Source organism: Mus musculus, chromosome 10 (assembly GCF_000001635.26).
Source record: "Mus musculus strain C57BL/6J chromosome 10, GRCm38.p6 C57BL/6J".
Taxonomy (NCBI): Eukaryota; Metazoa; Chordata; class Mammalia; order Rodentia; family Muridae; genus Mus; species Mus musculus.
This window is the reverse complement of record NC_000076.6, coordinates 77,335,198-77,347,734: the sequence shown is the minus strand read 5'-3', so window position 1 is coordinate 77,347,734 and position 12,537 is coordinate 77,335,198. Positions and strand designations below refer to the sequence as shown.

The window sequence follows — 12,537 nt, the reverse complement described above, 5'->3', positions numbered from 1 at the left end:
AAACTGAACAACACTCTTCTCAATGATACCTTGGTCAAGGAAGGAATAAAGAAACAAATTAAGGACTTTTTAGAGTTTAATGAAAATGAAGCCACAACATACCCAAACTTATGGGACACAATGAAAGCATTTCTAAGAGGAAAACTCATAGCTCTGAGTACCTCCAAAAAGAAACTAGAGAGAGCACACACTAGCAGCTTGACAACACACCTAAAAGCTGTAGAACAAAAGGAAGCAAATTCACCCAAGAGGAGTACACGGCAGGAAATAATCAAACTCAGGGGCAAAATCAACCAAGTGGAAACAAGAACTATTCAAAGAATCAACCAAACGAAGAGCTGGTTCTTTGGGAAAATCAACAAGATAGATAAACCCTTAGCCAGACTCACTAAAGGGCACATGGACAGCATTCTAATTAACAAAATCAGAAATGAAAAGGGAGACATAACAACAGATCCTGAAGAAATCCAAAACACAATCAGATCCTTCTACAAAAATCTTTACTCAACAAAACTGGAGAACCTGGATGAAATGGACAAATTTCTAGACAGATACCACATACCAAAGTTAAATCAGGATTAGGTTAATGATCTAAACAGTCCTATATCCACTAAAGAAATAGAAGCAGTCATTAATAGTCTCCCAACCAAAAAAAAAAAAAAAAAAAAAAAAAAGCCCAGGACCAGATGGGTTTAGTGCCGAGTTCTATCAGACCTTCAAAGAAGATCTAATTCCAATTCTTCACAAACTATTCCACAAAATAGAAGCAGTATGTACTCTACCCAACTCATTCTATGAAGCCACAATTACTCTGATACCTAAACCACAAAAAGACACAACAAAAATAGAGAACTTCAGACCTATTTCCCTTATGAATATCGATGCAAAAATACTCAATAAAATTCTCGCTAACCGAATCTAAGAACACATCAAAACAATCATCCATCCTGGCCAAGTAGGTTTCATTCCAGGGATGCAAGGATGGTTTAATATACGGAAATCCATCAACGTAATCCATTATATAAACAAACTCAAAGACAAAAACCACATGATCATCTCGATGCTGAGAAAGCATTTGACAAAATCCAATACCCATTCATGATAAAAGTCTTGGAAAGATCAGTAATTCAAGGCCCATACCTAAACATGATAAAAGCAATCTACAGCAAACCAGTAGCCAACATCAAAGTAAATGGTGAGAAGCTGGAAACAATCCCACTAAAATCAGGGACTGACAAGGCTGCCCACTTTCTCCCTACCTATTCAACATTGTACTTGAAGTCCTAGCCAGAGCAATTCAACAACAAAAGGAGATCAAGGGGATACAAATTGGAAAAGAAGAAGTCAAAATATCACGTTTTGCAGATGATATGATAGTATATATAAGTGACCCTAAAAATTCCACCAGAGAACTCCTAAACCTGATAAACAGCTTCGGTGAAATATCTGGATATAAAATTAACTCAAACAAGTCAATGGCCTTTCTCTACACAAAGGATAAACAGGCTGAGAACGAAATTAGGGAAACAACACCCTTACAATAGTCACAAATAATATAAAATACCTTGGCGTGACTCTAACTAAGGAAGTGAAAGATCTGTATGATAAGAACTTCAAGTCTCTAAAGAAAGAAATTAAAGAAGATCTCAGAAGATGGAAAGATCTCCCATGCTCATGGATTGGCAGAATCAACATTGTAAAAATGGCTATCTTGCCAAAAGCAATCTACAGATTCAATGCAATCCCCATCAAAATTCCAACTCAATTCTTCAATGAATTGGAAAGGGCAATCTCCAAATACATCTGGAATAACAAAAAACCTAGGATAGCAAAAACTCTTCTCAAGGATAAAAGAGACTCTGGTGGAATCACCTTGCCTGACCTAAAGCTATACTACAGAGCATATGTGATAAAAACTGCATGGTACTGGTATAGCGACAGACAAGTAGACCAATGGAATAGAATTGAAGACCCAGAAATGAACCCACACACCTATGGTCACTTGATCTTTAACAAGGGAGCTAAAATCATCCAGTGGAAGAAAGACAGCATTTTCAACAAATGGTGCTGGCACAACTGGCGGTTATCATGCAGAAGAATGCGAATTAATCCATTCCTATCTCCTTGTACTAAGGTCAAATCTAAGTGGATAAAGGAACTCCACATAAAACCAGAGACACTGAAACATATAGAGGAGAAAGTGGGGAAAAGCCTCGAAGATATGGGCACAGGGGAAAAATTCCTGAATAGAACAGCAATGGCTTGTGCTGTAAGATCAAGAATTGACAAATGGGACCTCATAAAATTGCAAAGCTTCTGTAAGGCAAAAGACACTGTCAATAAGACAAAAAGACCACCAACAGATTGGGAAAGGATCTTTACCTATCCTAAATCAGATAGGGGACTAATATCCAATATATATAAAGAACTCCAGAAAATCAAATAACCCCATTAAAAAATGGGGCTCAGAGCTAAACAAAGAATTCTCACCTGAGGAATACCGAATAGCTGAGAAGCACCTGAAAAAATGTTCAGTATCCTTAATCATCAGGGAAATGCAAATACAAACAACCCTAAGATTCCACCTCACACCAGTCAGAATGGCTAAGATCAAAAATTCAGGTGACAGCAGATGCTGGCAAGGATGTGGAGAAAGAGGAACACTCCTCCATTGTTGGTGGGATTGCAGGCTTGTACAACCACTCTGGAAATCAGTCTGGCGGTTCCTCAAAAAAGTGGACATAGTACTACTGGAGGATCCCACAATACCTCTCCTGGGCATATATCCAGAAAATGTTCCAACCGGTAAGAAGGACACATGCTCCACTATGTTCATAGCAGCCTTATTTATAATAGCCAGAAGCTGAAAAGAACCCAGATGCCCTTCAACAGAGGAATGGATACAGAAAATGTGGTACATTTACACAATGGAGTACTACTCAGCTATTAAAAAGAATGAATTTATGAAATTCCTAGGCAAATGGATGGACCTGGAGGGCATCATCCTGAGTGAGGTAACTCAATCACAAAAGAACTCACATGATATGTACTAACTGATAAGTGGATATTAGCCCAGAAACGTAGAATATCCAAGATATAAGATACAATTTGTGAAATACATGAAGCTCGGGAAGAAAGAAGACCAAGGTGTGGATACTTTGCCTCTTCTTAGAATTGGGAGCAAGGCACCCATGGAAGGAATCACTCTTACAGTTGGGAAACACTTTGAAGTAGGGTTTTTTTTTTATTTAAGATGTAGATTATTTATTCATTTTGTTTGTTTTTCAAAACAGGGCTTCTCAATAGCCCTAGCTGTCCTGGAACTCACTCTCTCTGCAGACTAGGTTGGCCTCAAACTAGGAGATCTGCCTGCCTCTGCCTCCTTAGCACTGGGATTAAAGGCCTGCGCTAGCACACCTGGTTTGAAGTACTTTTAAAATTAACCCACCGATTATCAGGGAAGCTACTTCTGGCTTACCAGATAACTGCATTCTGCAGCAGTTTTTCAATTTTCATGGATCGGGCTTCTGTTTTGATATTTCTCTTTTTTTTTTTTTTTTTTTTTTTTTTTTTAATAATTAATTTATTTATTATATGTAAGTACACTGTTGCTGTCTTCAGACACTCCAGAAGAGGGAGTCAGATTTTGTTACGGATGGTTGTGAGCCACCATGTGGTTGCTGGGATTTGAACTCCTTTTTTGCTGGGATTTGAACTTGACCTTCGGAAGAGCAGTCGGGTGCTCTTACCCACTGAGCCATCTCACCAGCCCCCTGATATTTCTCTTAACTAACAGAAGAAATTGGAAGGCAAGAAACGAAGAAAGTGGAACACGCAGAGTTGGGGCGTATATTCTGCTCTGTAGACTGGGCTTGCCTCAATATAAATCACAGTGGTGACACCTGCACTTCCTGGCCATGTACCCGAGTTTCCCATAGCTCTCATGCCCTGTGTCTTATTAAACCGCTGGAGTCAAAAGCCACGCAGACTCTGTAGAAGACAAAGGTACACCGACCATGGGCCAGGGAGAGGGACCGTCAACCTGAGAAGACAAGTGCACGCTGCACCAGTTCACTCACTGTGGCCTAAGTACGGTGTAACATGTGGCCTAAGTGGCTCCATGAAACTGAGGGGACCAAGGAGCCTTCCCAGTTTCTTTTTACACTGACCGAGAGTCACTCACTTTCCTTTTAAACAATTGTCTTCTCTGTGGTTTGGTGCTCATTCCTGTATTTGCCTTTGACTCCATGATGGCAGCCATACCTCGTACACCTGATCTTCACAGTGGGATACCACAGTGTTGGAGTCAGTGGATAGCCAAGCATGGGCACATGATCACAGCCTGGATTTTTGTCCACAGTGACCTGTGACAACAAACAATAAAACCTGACACCTAGGTTGGAGATGTCGTGACCAGATATTATTCAAAACAAGTCATCTGCTCCCAAGGCCAACATCCTGGGGACACAGTCAAAACACAGACACAGCAGAAAAGGAATCCCCCAGCGCAGCTCAGGCACCCCTGAACAGTGACGGGCAGTCTCCACAGCCTTCCTTCCACAGGCTCATTAGAGCTGTGGGAGAGGTCAAGATCACCCTGTCGCTGGTGTTCAGGCCTATGAGACTGTCACCCAACCCCTTTATGCTTCCTCTAGGAGGCTCTGTTAACTGTCTTCTTGGCAGTCCCTCCCACCCATGCTGACTGCCTGGCAGGAGGCCTAGTGAGGTGGCAGCTTGACACACAACCCTCTCAAACTAACACTGGAGACATGCCAGTGTTGCTACCAAAACTATTTCTGTGAAAGGGTTCTGTTGCTTCCCAGACACAAGAAAACCTTAAAGGTGCTTCCCCAGTCTGTCCTTAGGGGTACTGTTTGTACCCCAAGGACTGTCCTCTGTTCCCAAGTGCCCAAGGCCCCCCACAGCCTCAGGGAGCATAACAGTGTAAAAGGCATTACGGCTGAATAATTGCTTGTATGTATTGGGCTGGCCTCTGACTGCTCTTGCCTACTCTAACCCTCATCCGGATCTGTGGAGCATCTACTTCCAGTCATGGATTGAAAATTTGGGGGGAAATCATATCTGGGCTAAGCATGTACGGGCTTTTCCTTGTCACTTCTAAATGCTATAATGTTGAGAAATGTATGCATATAGTATAGTATTCATACAACACTTGTGTTCTACTGGGTATGAAGAGTACTTGTGATTTAAAGTCTGCAGGAAGAGGTGTGCACAGGTCATCCAGATAACTGTGCCACTTAATGCAGGGGTCTGAGCATCCATAGATTCTAATATGGGGGGCTGGTATGTTGGCTCAATTCTCAGAAGATACAGTAGCCCTAGAATGATGGGGTAGAGTCCCGGAAGATGGGAGCTTCATGGGTGGGAAGAGGCCATGCTAAAGCCAGAGACCAGGTGAGTGGGTTCCAGGCTGGGTTCTCCTTTTGGTAACACTGAAAGGTGCTAAGGTGGTATGTGCAGGACCTAATCAGGAGAGGGAAGTGTGACAAGGTGGCCACCATCTTCCTACCTGGGCTTAGGAGAGCCGTGCTAAGCCCTGTTGTTCTGGTTCCTAGCAATCCAGGGAGTAGGAACAGGGCTGGCTTCTGCCTGCATCAGCTGATTACAACAGCTCCCTCTCAGAAGTGGAGCTCTGGGTCCTCTGGTGTCTGACCTTCCCTGGGGATATATGCTTTCCTCATCCTGCTGCCCACCTCAGGCCTGGCCCAAGAGCCTGCATCCTGTCTTCTCTTCCAGTCTTCCACCATTCCTCTGCCTGACTTTACAGCTATGATGGCCACCAGCCCTGTCTCTTCACATCCCACCTGCCTGCTGTTCTACTGTAGGCTATAAAAGTGGATTCTGCATGGCTTTCAGGATAAGTTCTAAACATTGCTTCAGCTGAAAAGAGCCTTTTCAAATCATGCCCTGCTTGCCACCCAAGATACTAGCTCATACAACAGGCTGCCACAGGTTCAGCCTCATCTTTCCAAAGGGCTCTTGGTTCCTGGGTTTCTTAACAGATACTTTCAGTGTCCCCCCGTCTTGGAAGTGTCTTCCGAGGGGGGCACTCCTGCCTGGTATGTTCAGAGCTTGCATCATGCATAAGCTGAGACTTCACCACATGTGTACATGAGCCATTGTCATTCTCCAGCAGCAGGGGACGTCTCCAGGACAGCTGCTGCCTCCATGGTCTGCTGTCTGCAGCACCCCTCCATAGCGTGGACCTGTTGTAGCAGGGTGGAGGCTTGAGATAAGAGGACCTGAGGTCAACAAACCCTGCTTAGAGTTTTAAAGTACTTGAACCAAAGTACTACAGACACAGTGGTTCTGCTCACTGACAAGTGTGCATTCAAAAATGGAAAGACCATGTGGAAAGATGGGCTTTTATGACTGAAAGTTGGCAAACTAGAAAAGACGCCTGAATCAGTTGCAGCCACATGTCTGGGCATTCTGTGGAAAGCTTACTCATGTTGGAACGAATAGTGGATCAAGATGTGATGTTTTCGTTGGTAGCAGTACCTAAAGGAGCGTTGGCAGCTAGGCCATAGCATATTTTTATCTATTTTAAGAGAGTTTTTAAAGATAAAAACAAGACAGAAAAGTGCAGCAGAGACACATAGCCTTACTGCCTGTCTGACCCTTTACAGAAGTATGCAGGGTTTTGATCTAAAGGATTAAAAAATAAAATAGGTAATTGAAGGTATACAAAATTTATACATATTTCTCCAGAGTGCTGTATGTTTAAGCAAAGTAAGATTTTTCCACATTTAAAAAAATTTTTTTAATTGTCAAAGGTTATAAAAATTAACTGTCAACGTGTCAGAATTACTTAAATAGTTTATGTTTGTTAGGTCATATTAACAGTTCTGCAAAGGTAAAAGCTGCTGGTGACTCTTGTTATCCAATGTTCACCTAGTTGCCAGTGTGGAGTAGAAGGTATGGCTTGCGTGGAGCATGTCACGCACATTCAAATTCAGACGGTTCCCATGTGGCTGCCAGCGTTACACTAACTCATGGACCTTGAGAGTGACCAGTTGTGAACGGATGCTGAGCACTGTGGGTGAAGGCTTCTTTTGTACCATGCATAGTACCAGGAGCGAACAGACACGCGTGGTGTTTTCTCTACTGACATCCTCCATGTTGTTAGCTCTCCTGACAGTTCTACTACATTTTTGTTTTTTGTTTTTTCCTCCAGCTCTTATTCCACAAACTACTCTTTCACTAGTGCTTCTATTCCCAATGTAGGAGTTTTTGTTGAGAGGGGACTTTGATTTTTGTCATAGGAGACTGTTTTCCTAGAAAGGTTTGCAGGCGCTGCGCTTCTCTCTTTCCCCACCCTGTGCTTTGAGGGTTAACTATCACATGTCACTTTCTGGGAGGAAATCATTGTGTGTTTGGGTCCCATTCAACCCAATTCTGCCTAATTCTGAGGCTTGATGAATGAGCCTGAGATGGAGGAGCAGTCAGTCCCTTGAATCCTGCCGGCAGGGGTGGCTGTCGCCTCAGCCTCGGCTTTGCACATTGAAATAATCCTCCGTGTTATTGCTGAGTGACCAAGGGACGCGGAATGAGCTTGGGACTAGCAGGGGCTGTCAGCCACTCATCGGTCCACATGGCATCTCTAGGCTTGGGAACTTTGACCGTGGGTGCCTTCTTCAGCTTCGTGGGGCGTCGGTATAAAAGGAGGCGCAAGAAGCGCTCTGAAAGGAAAGGTAATTACTCGGGCACGTAGGTGGAGTTTGCGAGCCACACCACAGTGTCTTCTGGGGTGGGCTGCCTGCGGCTCAGCCTTGCTGGCCGGCCACTTCTCTGTTTCACTGTTGATTTGAATGCCTCTCTCTTGCTGATACTTTATGGAATTTGATAGGGCACGCCGACAAAGGAAGCTTTGAAGATGCGTTTGTAAGTGTGAGCGGAGGTCCTTTTAGCTTCTGTCTACAGGGTGCTTTTGGAGGGGTGTTTGTGAAGCTGTGGAAGTTTGAAGCGTGAGCATTACAAGGCTTCTCTGTTTAGAGAGGTGATTCGTAAGGATCGCTCTTGCCGCTGTTCGTTCTTCAGCCATGCCTCTTTTGTCCTAAATTTGTTTAGTATACTGAGAGGGCAAGACCATAGCTGTTACCGTGGAAATACTTTCCCTCTGCAGAAGCAGGGATAAGTCCTTCACAGTCAGTACCCGGCTTATTTCAGTACTTAATTCCACTCTGTGTTTTAAGACTTTAAAATCCATATGGTTTTTTGTTTGTTTTTAAACAAGATTCAAAAGTTTTTATAGTAGTAAAAGCATCATGTGCCTTCAAGGGCACAAACAGTATCCACTACTATAAAAACTGCAAACCGTTAGCTTGTAGAGGGAAAATAGTGCATATAAGCTACCAACAGTTACTGTCTCCATATAACTGGTAATATTTTAAAAGTATCCCAGTGAGCAACTGCTGCTAGCTGGGAACAGTAGCTATGCTGAGCAGCTCACTGCCCTGCCTCCACCTTCCTAGACACTGCCTCAGTGCTACCGCCCCATAGGATTAGGACATGAGCTCTGTAGCCAGCAATGGTAATGCCTCAGGAAATAAAATGAGCTATAGTTTTGTTTTGTTTTTTAAGGATGAAGAAGAAATTGATTTTAGAGCCAGCAGTCTTTGTAGTTTGTTCAGGGTAAAACTGGAGTGCTTAACAGAATGTCAGGGGTACATTAGAAGGACATCACGGTCCCTACATCCTTGTGGGCAAAGTGCATGTGCTGTTTTTACTACTGTATAGATAGAACAAAGAGAAGCTCAAAAAAGCCAATTTAATACCCACTTGCTCTTAGAAGAGTATCTTAGAAGAGTCCAGTCCTGCTGGACTTCATATCTTCAATGCCAGTCAAGAGCACAGAAGTAAAACTACAGGGAGTGCTGATCCATTAGCCCAGTTTAGAAATGCCACTTGTTCTGCAGACCCTCGGCACAAGCCACTTAGCTGGGAGAGTGATGGGGCATCCAAACCTAATGCTGGGCACATGGCTTTGGACTCCCTGCAGTCCCAGCTCAGGGGAGCTTCCTCGAGTACACTGGAACTGTGTCCACTGCAGGAAAAGCTCTGTTGCAAGCCTGCCTTCTTTGGACCAGCATCCTAAAGTATAGAGTATCACACCGTTGCAGCTAGGCCTCTATAAGATGGGACCTTGTTCCTGGCCGGACTTCTAAATAAGCTTATTGTCAGTTACTGAGCAGTGTGACCTTGTGTAGTGGTACCTGCTCTTGGTGGTTTATAATATGTCTCTGAAGCTAATAGAAATGCCTTCAAAACAGTAGAGGCTGTGAAGACTGGACATGTAGTTACACCAAAGTTATTTAAGATTGGAAGTGTGTGCTTTTGAAATACTTTAAGATCATGTGTCATGAATTGTGTTTTGTCTAAGACTGGGGAAATGCATGCTTTTAAAATTTTAGTTCTGTAGTGAAACTGTAGTGACAAGCTGCCTGTTGAACTGTGACAACAATACATTTTCAATGATTTTTCTCCCTCACTCCTTCATTTCCTGTGTGGCTGCTCTGCTCCCCCCCCCCCCCAGGACGAACATTGATTGGCTCGTGTGCAGCTCGGGAGGAGCCACCAACACAGCAGAAAGTCCTATGGGAAGGAAGGCTGTTTAGTCCTGGTGCTGACCAGGCAAATGCTTCTGGTCAAGGCCTGAGAGAGGCCTTTAGCATGGTCAGACTGTGAGGCACATTAGAGTCTGATCAGGGGTCAGTTGCCAGCCACCGTGCAGGTGACAGGTGGGGTGAGCTGAAATTCAGAGATACTCCTTTGCTGTATTCCCCATGATCACCATCACATTGTATGTATAAGGTCCCATGTCTGTGTCCTGTCCCTTTTTCTGAGTCTTTTGTTTGTCCCAAATGTGAGAGCATCTTTAGACTGTTCCCAGTTCTTCTGCTCATATTAAAAGGCCGTTGTCAGGAGCTTTGATCTGAGGCCAGCCTCCTCTGCCTGGTTTCCAGGGTCAATAAATGAGTGGGGTTGGGCACGTTGTAGATAAGGCTCTAGCTCAGCAGAGGCTCAAACTCTGAGTACTGATGGAAAGTAACCCTGAGACTCAGAGCAACCTTCTCTGCTCAGTGTGATCCCGAGCTGCTATCGTGAAGTCTTCCCCTTAGTCTCAGCTCGAGTCTGGACAGAGGGGATCTTTTTGAGAGATGAAGAATAAGGGTTAGGATATAGGATAGATAGAGTGGCACTAACCATCTGTATATCTGCCCCGCTACCTAACAAGTGCCCACAAGGAACTTCTATTGGCATCAGAGATTTGGACATTCACAGCACAGGGGTAGACACAGGATTTCAGCAGTAAGAATGGTGCTCTTGACTGTCAGGCTCATGGTTTGCTCTAGAATGGACCATATGAAATCTCATCCCATATGACCAGGGAGGTGGCTTCTGTAATGTGTGGCTGCTATGTTGTTTATGCAGGTAGGACAATTCCTTAGACTCTGAGAGAGTGGAAGACACTTAATCTGTGATGTCAGCTATGAGTGATCCTCAAGCGTAGAAAGTTGTCACTGACCACACACACACACACACACACACACACACACACACACACACGGAAGAGCCGCACTTGTGGATAGATAGCTCAGATTTTCTAGAACGTGCTGTGACTGATACAGTGTATGTCTCATTACATTTGTGCTGACGGCTTCACGGCACAAGTGAGGACCTGGATGGCAGGTCAGGAGCTCCTCTCAGAGAGGGAGCATCCATGGTAGCAGCACATTCCAGGTTAGTAGCTGAAATACTGAGTCACACTCGAAATGTTACAGAAATTGGATCCAGAATAAATCTCAGTGATGCCAACTCCCAGTGTAAATGCTGGTATTAAAAATACAGTTTTAGAAACATTTTCAGTGGCTTTGCTCTCTTTAGTTGTCCCATGGGAAGGAGGGCTAATTAAATATAAGCAGAATATTATAGATTTTTATGTGTCTAATATTCATACTTGTTAATTTTTTTCTGAATATGGCTTTAGCTTATTACGAGGTTTTAAATTACATACAAAGTATTTTATATTCTGTTTCATCATTTGGTTATGGTAAATGTTCTTCCGTGAAGAGAATGATCTGGATTTGGTTTTTTCCAACTACTTCATAGGTGGAACTTGGGCTTATTACCTCATTCTGGGTCATTACGTTCTTAAATTTAAGCTCCATTTACATGTGTATCTGGAAGATAACTGAAAACAAGTTATTCAAGCTGTGGCATGAATGTATTTGTTTAGGGATTGTTTTAATTTTCCTGAGATAGATAGCCAGAGCTCAGGGATCTTCAGGTCATGTGGAAGGTACAGCCAGCCTGTGTCTGCTGGCTGTGGTCAGCGCTGTCCAGGGTTCTATCACCATCAGTTTCCTAACCCACCAAGAATAGTCACAGGCCTCGGGTGTGAAGAAGCATGACTGAAGGCTCTGTGCTGGCCTGGCTTCTCGCTAAAATATATTTAAATCGACAGGAGCACTCACTGTATGCAGGCCATATGGGCACTAAATCACAAGGACCCACTCAGTGTGGCCTGCAACAACCCCACCCCCCTACCCCCACCCTATGTACATTCTCTCCATAAGGAAGGCATGCTACTGCCCAAGCCAGGTCAGAGGGCCTGCAGACTCCAGCGCCCCTACCAGCCACCACCCTGTATACCCCGGCTCTTATTGCTAGAGAGGGGCCCCAACAGCAGAGAATTCACGTCCTTCAGCAAAGATAAAGGGAAAGTACCAGCAGCATACTGTTTAGTCTTGACTGTGTCAAACTCTGCCTTTCCCTTTGATCCTTTCCACTGATAAGCCTTTCCAGGTTCAGGACCTCAGTTTGCAGCCATACACTGACAAGTATAGACTTGGCACAAGGGAAGCTAATGTGGCTGATGTGGTCTCTCAAGGCAAGGCACTCGGTCCAGTGAGCACAAATGTGATCAGGAATGGGGCACCCTGATTACATACCCACCTCTGTGTACCCTGAGAAGTACCGGGGTGTATACTGCAGGCAGAGACCAAAAGCTCTGAGCTCTTCATGGGGTTTGTCGGCTGCTGGCAGGGCAGGTGCTGCAGATGAGAGGGCTGCTATGCTCGAGGATCTGGGACACCCAGAGGAGATGCTGGCTCTGGGCTTTTGAGGCCATTAATACCTGCAGTTCCATCTTGACAATAAGCGTGTATGGCACTTCCTAGGGAGGGAAGCCATGGGTACAGACGGCATGCTGAATAAAGCGGGGCTGGTGGGGCACTGAGACTCTGGTCCTCACTATGGTTACTCCATACTTGCCCTTTCTATATGGCGCTATTGACCTTGCTGCTACCTGACATTCTCGATAAACTGAGCTGGTGCTCAGCCACGCTAGCCTCGCAGCCCCAGCTAAGTGTGTCCAGGCACAGTGGGGGAGTGTTTACTTAGTTAGCGCAGCCAGTCAGCCTTTGGACAAATTTCTTCTAGCTAGCACATTTCAGTAAATATTTCAAAATGGAAATAATTGATGAAACCAGTGTTTTATCTTTTGGTGAAGAA

At 44.3% G+C, this 12,537-nt stretch overlaps 1 protein-coding gene across 9 annotated transcripts in view; it reads left to right on the top strand.

Moving 5' to 3' along the window:
- Positions 1 to 12,537, top strand: part of Adarb1 (adenosine deaminase, RNA-specific, B1) — a 127,566-nt gene that overhangs the window by 70,558 nt on the left and 44,471 nt on the right. For 2 of the 9 annotated variants that reach the window (XM_006513063.4, XM_006513062.4), the window contains exon 1: positions 3,760 to 7,715. The exons of the other annotated variants lie outside the window; for them this stretch is intronic. In XM_006513063.4, coding sequence (XP_006513126.1) covers positions 7,571 to 7,715 — 145 coding nt within the window. In that variant the 5' untranslated portion in view covers positions 3,760 to 7,570. Of the gene's footprint in view, positions 1 to 3,759; positions 7,716 to 12,537 lie in introns of those variants that run through there. 9 annotated transcript variants of the gene reach the window in all.